Source organism: Lampetra planeri, chromosome 64 (assembly GCF_965212315.1).
Source record: "Lampetra planeri chromosome 64, kcLamPlan1.2.h2, whole genome shotgun sequence".
NCBI lineage: Eukaryota > Metazoa > Chordata > Hyperoartia > Petromyzontiformes > Petromyzontidae > Lampetra > Lampetra planeri.
In genome coordinates, this window is record NC_136170.1 from 1,043,685 (window position 1) to 1,056,231 (window position 12,547).

Here is a 12,547-nt window from a genome sequence, read left to right on the forward strand (position 1 = left end):
GCCCCTCCCTTCACGACGGACGGACACAATAATCCCCTGTGGGCTGATGTAACCAGGAGGTTCCAACCAGTATAACTAAATCACAAGATTATGATTTCGTTCGAAGCGGAGTCGTCGACCAATCAGAGCCGCTCCCGGCGAGGGTGGGCGAGTGGACCAATCAGGGCGCGTCTCGCTGCCGACACGTGGCGGGCACATGGAGGGAGACGAAACGAGGTGAGAGAGAGTGCGGCTTGACTCTTCATCAGTCGTTGGTCTATCCACTGCTAGATGAACACTACCAAACCACTCATATCCTACGATGTTATCGATCCACCCGGCGACTGCCACGAGATATCATTCCCATCGCTCGCATCTTCCACAGAATTCTACCACGTGGCCAGCAACAGCAGCACCACCAACAACAAACTTAGTACATGTAACGCGGCCGACGATAGCACGACTGCAAGAGTGTGCTTGGTGACATTCGTCAATAACAACACTAACAACACTGTGTGTGGGGGGGGGGCTTACAATTGTATGTGATAGGCGACGTTTCGGGTAATGCCCCCTTTGTTGACGGCACATCGGGCAGCGTGAATAGTCTAATCGTGGGGAGCGGTGGTGCAGCGGTTAGCGCGCTCTCGCCACGGATTATTCTGAACCGGTCCTGGGCCCCCCCCCCCCTAGGTCGACTCGGCCTCAAACGAGTGACCTGGTGGGGGTGTGCAGTAAACGTCGCCACTCGGGGGAGACAAAGGCGGCCGGGCGTGGTGCTGGCCATCCCCTCGTGTGCAACAGAGCCGGATTATCCTAGTAGCACAAGTAGCTACATAATGTAGTAGCTACATAATGTGTAGCAGCTACATAATGTGTAGCAGCTACACATAATGTAGTAGCTACATAGTGTAGTAGCTACATGTATAGTAGCTACACAATGTAGTAGCTACTACACGTGTAGTAGCTACATAATGTAGCTACTACACGTGTAGCAGCTACATAATGTAGTAGCTACATAGTGTAGTAGCTACATAGTGTAGTAGCTACATGTATAGTAGCTACACAATGTAGTAGCTACTACACGTGTAGCAGCTACATAATGTAGCAGCTACTACACAAGTAGTAGCTACTACATATGTAGCTACGGGCCCCGCACTTTCAAGGGCCCCGCGCTAACTGCTTTCAAGCTATCAATTCCGGTTCAATGATTCTGCACTTTTTTCTTGCTGTGGGTTTCACACCCGATGATGATTGCGTGTGTTGCAATCGAAACGTCGTGAGAATTTTATTGTTTTATTTTTAGTATTTTATTATTTTCCTTCCACGTGACTTTACCGAAAGAACCAAGAATACGATTCTGCACTTGCGCTATTACTATAGTATTATACCGCCTTCAACTTTTACGAACGACCGGGTGTTTAAGGTTACTTGACTATGCAAGTAAAAACATTGTGTTTTAATATTTGTGTGTTTTTTTTTTAATTTAGAGCCCCTTTATAACATCACATACTACAGGCCCCGCACTTGCTTCATCACCAGTGCCGGCCTCGCTCACAGCACTTGCCCTGACAGTCTGGCAAGGCTACACGGGGGACCTTTGTACTGCACAGTCGCTATTGAACTCCGTTGTCATCTACACGGCAGCAATCAATCAGCGCGCTCCCACCTGCTATAACCTCAATAATACAACAACCTCAATCATGTAAGGACCTTAATACAAGGCCGTAGCCATGGAGTCAACTTTGGGGGGACCAAATCTTCCAGGGTGTCTGGGGTCCCCCCCCCCAGAAAAAAAAACTAAATTTGAAAACGAATTTCGTGCCTAAAATATAAAAAAATTAACAAACACATGGGACGGACTTTTTTTAAATGTTACAATAATGTCTAATAGTGAATTGTATTACATTGCTCTGTTTTTTCTTTTTTACCTTTTCTTGTTTCATTGTATGCAATGGCAGAGATGAGGGATTTATAAAGTACAACCATAACCACAATCATATAAACAGAAATCTATTTTATAGCAATACAGTATATTGGGGGGGACATTTTGAGCATATTTGAATATTGGGGGGGGGGGATGTGCCCCCCCCCCCCCCCCCAATAAATATGATAATTACGGCCTTGCCTTAATATCAATCATTGCTATGGCGGAAACGTTAACAGCTCCACAAACGAAAGCGGTACTAAAAATACAATGTTAAATTTACCTATACATTAAAAAATATATATAACGGTACATTTAACCGCGTTAACAAGAGCCAACTCTAGGCTCTTTCGGCAAAGTGACACCGCTAATGTAACTCAAATTGGGATGATACAAGAATGGCTGTTCTGCCCCCCTCCCGCACCTCCGATTAGCACGTGTTGAGCTATCATTCGTGTCCTTGGGATTTTGGAAAAGAGCTACAGAGCTCGGCGTGCTTGACCTGGTCAAATAAAAATAGATTATTATTTTTAATTCGTTTTTTGCATCCACCAACTTGCAAATGAGGCTCGTCTGCTCAGAACGTACTTGACAATGCAACTCACTGGCGGTGTCACTCAGTTGATAACCCACGAGTCCACCATTTCGCTCGCTTGCCCGCTCACTCATTCACTCTCGCCTTGATAACTAATGCCAATACAATTAATCACAACAGTGAACAATCATAATACGTACTGTAATCACCCAGGAATGACCTTAATGCTCCTGAGGTCACTCCGTCGACCAGCCCCCCTCATTAATATTCATGAGCAGGTGACGTCCTCCAAATGGACACCACCCCCCGCCATTAATAATTAGCGGGTGACGTCACTCCACATGGGGGGGGGGGCGAGGCGCCTCCTCCCCCCTTCTCGGCGTCAACTCACCACCCTCACTCAAAAGGCAGAACCCTCACGTCATCACGTGATCTCCGTCACGCTGTTGAGACATCGAAGTAAAAAGGACGTCGTGATGAACAAGGGATTATAACCTTCACATGAAATAGGTCTGTGTCACCGCGCCCTGACAAATTGCACACGAATTGATGCAATTATTACCACGTTGCGCTCTGCTTTTCGCTTGCAAGTTTCTGATTTACTGCAATACACCCTAAAGGCTAGTAATACTCTAACAGCGGTAAGCATAATTACGTAATGACAATACAACTAAAACCTTACAATATTACCGGCAACTACAATACAATACAAATCAAACCCATACAATACCATAGCAACCCTGAATAACATGAACAACGTCATAATTGAAAGTACTTTATCAATCCACTGCTCGATGAAGACTTCGTGGGGGTTATTTGACCATACCTCACCTTACTGGTCAGTGCGAGTTGGTGGGTGAGTGAGTGCGTTGTGGTGATCCAATCTCCGACCCCCAGGAACAGGTTTGCAGATTTGCTGAGCATTTCTGTGAAGTCCTGGGGGAGGGGAAATCCCTCCACATGGAAGGCATCGTGGGACAAAGTGGGGAAGACCCTGCTGAGGCTGCGGTGCCTCAAATATTGGAAGAGTAAGTCACCCCCTGTGAGTAGCTGTCTGAGGTGCCATCTGTTGAGGAAGTCTGAGACCAGGAAAGGCACCGGGCAGAGATGATCTCCCAAGTGAAATGCTGAGGGAGGGTGGCGTTTGTGCACAGACTGCCCTACATTACATCATATCAACAGTCTGGACCACTGGACGGGTTCCGCAGGACTGGAAGGATGCCCTGGTGGTCTCCATCTTTAAGAAGGGAGACCGCACAGACTGTAACAACTACAGGGGCATATCACTCCTCAGTGTGCCGGGAAATGTCCTGGCAAGGATTATTCAACATCGCCTTGCCAGGCACGATGAGGAGAGGCTTGCGGAGCCCCAATGTCGTTTCAAGAAAGGGCGGTCCTGCACAGATGCCATATTTTCTGTTCGTCTGCTACAGTAGAGGTGTAGGGAATTCCAACAAGACCTACATCTCTGCTTTATAGACCTGGTCAAGGCCTATGATACCATCAGTAGACCTGGGCTCTCGGTTGTTCTTCGTGCTTTCGGAGTCCCTGACCCGCTGCTCACAATCATTAAGGACCTTCATGATGGTGAGCGGGCCCGGGTAAAACCATGTGGCCGGGAGTCGGAGCCATTCCCTGTTCACCTTGGGGTGCGACAGGGATGTCCTCTCGCTCCAACATTATTTAACATTTATTTCGACCACGTAGTTGGTGAAGCCTTCAGTAGCTGTACCGGAGGAATTTCCATCTGGTACAGATACAATCGGAGGCTGATAGATGCCCGGGTGCGATCAGGGGATGGTTCCCTATTGGTCAACCACGTTATATATGCCGATGACCTGGTAATTGCGGCTCACTCAGAGGAGGAGTTGGAGGCGCTGCTGCTGAAACTGGAGTGTGCCACTAAGAGGTGGGGCTTTACCATCAGCCCCACCAAAACAAAGCACCTGCCTGGGTATTTTGTACCATCGGGCACTCAACCCCCACAACTCCCAATCGGTGATAGGACAGTTGTGGAGAGAGTGGAGAGTTTCCCATACCTGGGCAGTGTGCTCATGACCGGCTCCGGTTTAACAGCAGAGGTCTCACTCCGAATCAGTCGAGCGGCATTATCTTTTCATCGGTTGCGTAACGCTGTGTGGAAGCTACCTGGTCTGTCGCTCCGCACGAAGCTTCGGGTCTTCTCGGCCACAGTCATTCCCTCCCTTTTCTACGCTTGCGAAACGTGGACCCCCCTAATGGAACATCTTCGCCGGTTAGAAACATTTAGGCTGGCCTGCCTACGATCAATCCTGGGTTTAACCAGGCTGGATTGTGTCAGGAGCTCACAAATCCTCGAAAGATCTGGACAAAGTCACATCGGTGAGCTCCTCCGGCAGGCAAGGCTGCGTTAGCTGGGCTATGTAGCCCGCATGCTCAATCACCGCATGCCCAAACAGCTTTTGTTCGGCCGGATCAAGGGGGCTAAATGGGCGCGGCACGGGCTAGAGAAGAGATGGAGTGATGTGGTACAGGAGGACGTGGAGCTGAGTGGACTTGCCGATGATTGGTACCAGCGGTGTCAAGATCGGCTTCTGTGGGGGAGGCTCGTGAAGGACGCTACTGGGCAGTTGGAGGCAGTCCGCCCTCCAACAACAACAGAGGGCGGAGGAGCAATGCTCACAACAACGAGCAGAGCGCCAGGTGGCTATAGCACAGCAAGTTGGCACAGTAGGGGGCACAGGCGGTGCATCAGCCAGTCATCTCAGTCAGTCGACCCGTGGCACCTGGGTCTGCCCCGTGACCTGCCAGTGAGCGTTCGACACTTCACATGGCCTCAAGGTGCACATAGCCTGGCACAAGCGTCGTGGTGACGTCACCGCCACTTAGTGGCGAATGGCGGTTGTTGTAGTGGTGACCATGCTAACCTCCGATTAGCACGGTGCGAAAGAAGTTCAACATACAGGGACTCTTCTACTTGTGAACCAGTTGGGTTCCAGAGTTCTGTTAGTAAGTCGATTTGTTTTGTAAATCCAACTTTACGCCCGTCGATGTTGTGCGGCCTGTATACTAAACACGAGGAATGGCTCAAAAAATTGTATAATCTCCTGTAGATGTTGATGCCAATGGTTCTTCACGTTCTGCAGATGTAGATGCCACTGATTCTTCACGTTCTGCAGATGTAGATGCCACTGGTTCTTCACGTTCTGCAGATGTAGATGCCACTGGTTCTTCACGTTCTGCAGATGTATATGCCACTGGTTCTTCACGTTCTGCAGATGTAGATGCCACTTGTTCTTCACGTTCTGCAGATGTAGATGCCACTGGTTCTTTACGTTCTGCAGATGTAGATGCCACCACCACCATCAATTGCGCGGCGGTTAAACTTACGACTCTCGGTCCATACAGGCAACTGGACATACGGACCAGGTTTGTTCGTATCTCTGACAGTTATTAAGTCGAATGTTCGCTAGTAGAGGAGTCCCTGTACATTCATGCAAGTGAACTCCATGGGAACAGTAACCATGGTAGTAGCGATAAAAGTGCGACATAGCAGATGACTGACTGGCCACAGGGCAAGCGAGTGACTGGATCATCGATGAATCTGCGGGCGGTGCCCTCTTTTCCAGGTTGAACCCGCCACGTGCCACAGACACGGAGCCCGGCGTGGGCGACAGCTCGTTCTGGGCCGCAGCCTCCTCCGATCGCCGCATGCGGGAGGCCGGGGAAGGCCGGGACAGACAGATGTCCCCGTGCCGCAAGTTCTACAGCAGGAAGAATCATTACATCTGTAGAGAAGACCCGAGCGATGAGAGCAGTTGTGACGATGATGATGATGATGATGGTGAGGAGGAGGAGGAGGAGAACGCTGCCTCGCCTGGTATTGATCCTTTGCAGCTGTGTCCCAGTGAGGACTGGGACCTGGAGATGGACAAAGCAAGTCCTTACGGTGAGGGCTGGCGTCCCGATTGGCGGTTAATCCTGAAGCGGGCTCCACACAAAATCGTAATAGAGGGGTTTTTTTTTTGGGTTTAGATCGCGTAAAATATAAATATGTCCTTAAACCCGTCACCACCTGACACAGCCAACTAGTAAGGGGTTTGTCACGTAAGCAAAACGTGCCAATTCGTTGCTAGCACAGCACTCAGTGGTTGTGTGTTGGAGAGTAAACCCACTCCAACATTCACCAATCGAGTACCGTGACGTTTTGCCGATAATTACAACAACCAGCCTCATCAGGCGATAGCCAGAATTTAACGACACGTTTTTGTTTACACGATCTAACCCGAAAAAATGTTCCTTTGTTGTGAATAATATTTGTCGCGAAAGCTTCCTACATGTTAAATCCACAAAAACTGTTACTCTTGTTTTATTAACAACGACAGCAACTTGTGTGGCGTGCCGTCACACGGTTTCCGCTCGCTCACGACGACGAGAGAGAGAGACCCGCGCAGAGTCGCGAGGACGAGCCACAGACAGCAGCCACGCGGCGGCGAGGAGCCGGCGCCAACAACTGCCCATGCTCTGCGGTCCCCTACATGCGAAGATGTTTATCGGCAATAGGATGAGCACCATTGGAACCTCATTTGCCAGTAAAAAATATGATAATTGTTTTTTTTACCCTTCTATCTGGCAACAAAACTGACACCTTTTTTTACAAGGAGTGATGTTTGCATGGACCACAATACCTGCAGCCATAATGCAAAGAAAAAACATAACTCTGATAATATATGCACTGTCCTTGAAGTTGATTGGTCCACACCCGAGACAGCTTTCCTGAGAGCCTAGTCTCACATGGGTTGGACCAGATGACGCCAAAAGGTATTGTGGTCTATGCAAACATCACTCCTTGTAAAAAAAGGTGTCAGTTTTGTTGCCAGATAGAAGGGTAAAAAAATAATTATAATAGGATGAGCGTTTACGTTTGGGAGAAAACCCACGCTGTGCTTCAAGGCGGGGCAAATATTTATTCCGCGGAGATGGAACAGGTGGCGGATCAACATTTGCTGTACTGTCTTCCGCTGGCAAGCCAGGGTACGGGCACCTCATCGACGCCAACATGAAGAGAGTTGAACAATATTTGTGAGATCCGCCAACCCTCGTCTCCACGGTGCTGGATTTAAGGCGTTCGCAGCCACCACCGCCCCGGATGGAGTAAATAACATAACAGCGACATTAATAACGACAGTAAGTCAATGCGTGCCAGCGTCACGGTAGAAGATTTGCCAAATAAAGTTGCATCGCAAATGATGATGCCGATCGCTGCCACGGACGATCGACGACCGGTAGGCAGCGTGGCGGTGGTGGTGGGCTGGTTGGCTGGGCGCCGTGGTGGTGAGATGTTAACTACCTCTCCTGGTCTGCAGGAGGTCGCGGGTTCGATCCCGCCCCTGACGACGCCTGCTGCTGTATATTTGGGTTTTGTGTCCATCTCTCTCTCTCTGGTGAGATGTTATCTCCCTCGCCTGGTCTGCAGGAGGTCGCGGGTTCGATCCCGACCCTGACGCCTGCTGCTGTATATTTGGCGTTTGCGTGTTCTCCCCGTGGTCGTGTGGATTTTTCTCGGGCTGCTATAAATTTCCACGTGATAATAACGAGAAAAGCCATTTTTTTGCGGATTTCAAGAACCACGCTACAGCACGCAAAGAGCCACCGCACGGCGGCTCCGGAAGCCGCAGGTTTTGCCGACTCCGGCCCCTAATGCCGTGTCGACGGCCGCGGCGGCGGCACCGCCGCTTTTGCAGGAGACGAGGAGCTCTTCATCCCGCCGTCCCCCGCCGCCTCCGCCGTCGCGCCGCTCCTGGGCGCCTACTTCCCGGGCAGGCACCACGCCCAGCGCCGCCGCGACTCCTTCGCCTGCACCCTGGTCAACCTGTCGCAGCTCGCGGTGCAGCCCGGGCAGTTCGACGACGCCCGCCCAGGGGAGCGGCCCCCTCCCGCCCACCCCCGCCCTGACGCATGGAGACACGCGGAGTAGGGGCAGCGGTGGCACCGACTGAGACGCTTGCGCCCTCCCCGCCGTGCCACCTTGCTGTGCGTGTGATCGGAATTTTGTTTGTCCTGGAGGAATCCGATGAGCTTTTCCACAGATGTCCAGTTGTTGGGAGTCGCGTCCGGCAAAGGCCTCCTCCACGGAGGACGACGTTGACACCGCTGGTACCGGTCGTCGGCAAGTCCAATCGGTGGCAACTTCTGCACCACATCAGTTCTGTCTCCTCTCCGGCATGTTGCCCGGCACGTTTAGCCACCTCCATCCGGCCAAACGTTAGTTGGGGGGGATGTACTGGCTGGGTCATGTGGCCAGGATAGAGCGCCGGGGATGTAGCAAAACATTTTCTGTTATTTCCTTTGAGCCAGGGGTGGCCAACCTGTAACAGTCCGAGAGCCAAAACAGTAGCCATGAGTTCTGCAAAGAACTAAGTGTCTATATATATTAGTGTATATATATTAGTGTATATATATTAGTGTGTATATATATTTGTAATGGCTTCAACTGAGTCGCAGACGTAGACATGGAGGCAACACATTTATTCAACTCCAACACACGGGTAACTTCCCCTTAACAGAATAACAACCGATGGTGGTGGCCACCAGGCTAACTACACTGGTAACTACACTAGTTACTACACTAGTCACAATGTAACTAGTGTAGTTAACTGGGTGGTGACCACCAGGCTAACTACACTAGTTACAACGTAACTGCTACTACGGACCGGGACCCACAGCTCGGGTCCGGGTCCACGTGTTGGAGACTCGTTGAACGTAGAGCGTAGACGAAGGTTTCTTCCAGGATGAACAACAACCACCCCGGTCCCTCTCGGGACCCGGCTGATATTCTCTGTGGGCGTGGCCAGCTCCACCCTTGGCCACGCCCACCTTCCAGAATCCACGGGAAGGATCTGGGTCCCAACCACGTGACAGCCCCCACTTGGGGCCCCTTTGTAGACTTTACCGGTCACGTGTCCTCCCGGGTCAACCAGAGTGCCATGGCCCCGAGTAACCTCATCCCTCGGCTGGCACCCACACACCCTGTCCTGTAGGGGCCGGCACTGCACACCAAGCGTGGTGCCATCCAGCGCTATCAACCAGCGCTCACCGGGCCCCTCTAGGGCCGGTACTACACCCACACATTGTGGTGTCCGCGATTTCGCTACACCGCACGCCGTGCCTCTCTAGGTCCAGCACTGCACGTTGACATCCCGCGGTGTCACTACATCTTGACAGTTTTCGGATACATTATTCATTGCTACTACTGTGACAGTACCTGCTACGTTATGCCCCCTTCAATAGAGCCGCGCGCGGTGGATCGGTGAGCTGCGCGCGGCTCGGGAGACGCCGGTTGGCCACCGCCGCTTTCAACGATATGGCCAACCGCCTTGAAACCTTTCACAAAACTTTCACAAAACTTGATTCGTTGAGCGAGCAAGTGCGCGCAATCGCCATGCTGTGCGGTGGCATCCTCGCCGGGCCGTGCTGTCATCAGCGACGGCAATAGCAGCACGCGGCACCTGTTTGCAGAGCCACAGCTGCAGATGTGGGTTGTCGTGAAGACCCTAGCGGCGGAGGTTGGTCTGGAACCTGTCCAGCGAGGCCCCCACTGGCACGCGTGGTGGGTTGGAGCCACGTGGGCACACTGTAGGATCCCCGATGAGGAACTGGTTTTGGTCTTTGGGACTCCTTTTTTTTTGGCCAGTCTTAAAAATGTAATAAGCTTGACCCTTTCCGGTAAGGATATGGAGAGGTGTTCAGATGTTTAAACACCAAATAGACACCCACTATCACAAGGCATTACGTCTGCATGAACCACACACCATGCTTGTGATGGGTGTCTTTAATTGCCAGGGATTGTTCCCCTCCACCCGTTCGCGCAGCTGCTACACATCACCTCCAATATCTGCACTGGCAAAATCCCACCATCTGCTCTTAGACCCACATAGAGACTCGTAGACTCAAACAGAGACGCATAGACTCGCACAGAGACCCGCAGGCTCGCACAAAGACCCACAGACTCACGCAGAGACCCACAGACTTACAAGGACACAGACTCACACAGAGACCCACAGACTCACGCAGAGACCCACAGACTCGCGCAGAGACTCAGGCAGAGACCCACAGACTCACGCAGAGACCCACAGACTCATAAGGAGACCCACAGACTCACAAGGAGACCCACAGACTCACGCAGAGTCCCACTCACAGAAGACCCATATACTCACACAGATACCTATAGATCTGCCCTAACAGTCCCCCACCATCTCTTATATTTTAATTATAAAATAAATACGCAGACTATATACAGTAAAACCTTGGATTGCGAGTAACTTAGTCTGCGAGTGTTTTGCAAGACGAGCAAATTTTTGTTAATAAATATTAATTTGATAAACGAGCGAGGTCTTGCAATACGAGAGTGCGTGTATACGCTTTGTCTGCCGAGCGTCACGTGATGACAACTGATATACGAGTGCTTTGATATACGAGTGCTTTGGATTGCAAACACGTTTCCGGAACGAATTATGCTCGCAATCCAAGGTTTTACTGTATATGGTATCTCCTTCACATAGAAAATAAAAAAAAAGTATTATAAACAGTTAAGCCAAGGAATAAAAATCATATACTGTGTTTTTATATTTTATTTATTCATTTTTATTTAGTGACTTGTTTACCTTTTCTCTATTTGGCACTCCTATCGTGTTTTTTGTTATCGTTTGTTGTAACTCGCTGACCAAGTGCCCCTACAAAACATCTGGGAGTAAAGAGCTTCATAGCTCATCGGATTCCTCCTCCAGTCTAAATAAAGATTCTGAGTCTCATAATTAGTGCACTTGGTTTTTGTGCCATTTTTTTAAAGAAGCGCTATGTTACACAGTGGCGCTGTGTGTTTCACAGAAGGTGGCGCTGTGTTTCACAGACGGTGGCGCTGTGTTTCACAAGGTGGCGCTGTGTTTCACAGACGGTGGCGCTATTTTTCACAGTCTGGAGTAGTGTTGCAGTCGGTAGCGATGTTGCTATGCATTTTGCCAATTGAGTAAATCTGTGGTGTCATCTTTATTCAATTTGGCAACATTTGGACCTTGCCGCAGACACGCAATAATTACAACGTTACGACATCACGAACGTGTCCGCTGATAAAACAAACGGTGCACAGTGACTGCGGTTAATACGCGGCAGTGGCGAGATGTTAACTACCTCGCCTGACGCCTGCTGGATGTCTTATCTCCCCGGGGGCGCTTAGATTTTTTTTCCGGGTCCTCCGGTTTTTCCTTCCACATTTAGAATCAACGTGCATTTAGAGTATTTGGCTGATAGAAATTTCCACGCGATAAGCCACTTCGTTGATCTATCATTTGTGGCCAGGTCACTTCTGAAAAAGAGCTATATAGCTCAGTGAGCCTTACCTGGTGTTTTTTTAATGTATATTTTGTTGTAATACACCCGTAGCATTAACCAGGGCGACCTGAAGGATTTGAACCACGGACCTCTGCGACCTTCACTTTGCACCGCAACGAGCGGCTAACGCGCAGTTGCTCGCTCCCCCGTCACGGCCAAGAGAGGGAACACCAGCGGTGATGATGATGATGGCCGCATGAGACTCGGTGTGTAATGGCATTAGAGCCTGCATGCGGTGTGAGGGGACTAGTGGCCACGGGAGGTAATGACAGGGGAGTCAGCCGACAGTATGAGTGCACTAGTGGCCACGGGAGGTAATGACAGGGGAGTCAGCCGACAGTGTGAGTGCACTAATGGCCACGAGAGGTAATGACAGGGGAGTCAGCCGACAGTGTGAGTGCACTAATGGCCACGAGAGGTAATGACAGGGGAGTCAGCCGACAGTGTGAGTGCACTAGTGGCCACGGGAGTCAGCCGACAGTATGAGTGCACTAGTGGCCACGGGAGGTAATGACAGCGTTATCGGTTGTGAGTGCGAAGGGACCGGTGGCTACGGCAATGTTCGAGAAGGGAGCCGTGGTCAGGCGACGGAAGGGGACGGTGGAGTCTGCCGGTAGAGCGAGCGTCCAGAGTCGGCGAGAAGGCTCGAGAAGGGGGGTGTGGCCTCGTGTCGGTATATAAAAGGGAGGTGCACGGGAGACTCGGGGCTGTTGCGATGGGATCTCCACCTGATGTCAAGTGAA

At 50.7% G+C, this 12,547-nt stretch overlaps 1 protein-coding gene across 2 annotated transcripts; it reads left to right on the plus strand.

Moving 5' to 3' along the window:
• The first annotated feature begins 112 nt into the window (after positions 1-112).
• On the plus strand, positions 113-11,230 carry LOC144737085 (uncharacterized). Of its 2 annotated transcripts, none has more exons than XM_078619747.1 (3): positions 113-216; positions 6,047-6,366; positions 8,162-11,230. In XM_078619747.1, the coding sequence occupies exons 1-3, from the start codon at positions 197-199 to the stop codon at positions 8,392-8,394; spliced, it is 573 nt and encodes a 190-aa protein (XP_078475873.1). In that variant the 5' UTR covers positions 113-196; the 3' UTR covers positions 8,395-11,230. The 2 variants fall into 2 exon arrangements, with proteins under 2 accessions (XP_078475873.1, XP_078475872.1); XM_078619746.1 differs by lacking the exon at positions 113-216 and adding an exon at positions 3,317-3,466.
• The last annotated feature ends 1,317 nt before the right edge of the window (positions 11,231-12,547 follow it).

Excerpts from the sequence above, each read along its gene's own strand:
- LOC144737085 (XM_078619746.1), top strand. The coding sequence starts at position 3,399 with ATGGAAGGCATCGTGGGACAAAGTGGGGAAGACCCTGCTGAGGCTGCG. Across the intron at positions 3,467-6,046 it reads GTGCCTCAAATATTGGAAGA|GTTGAACCCGCCACGTGCCA; the intron begins GTAAGTCACCCC and ends CCTCTTTTCCAG. Across the intron at positions 6,367-8,161 it reads GGACAAAGCAAGTCCTTACG|GAGACGAGGAGCTCTTCATC; the intron begins GTGAGGGCTGGC and ends CCGCTTTTGCAG.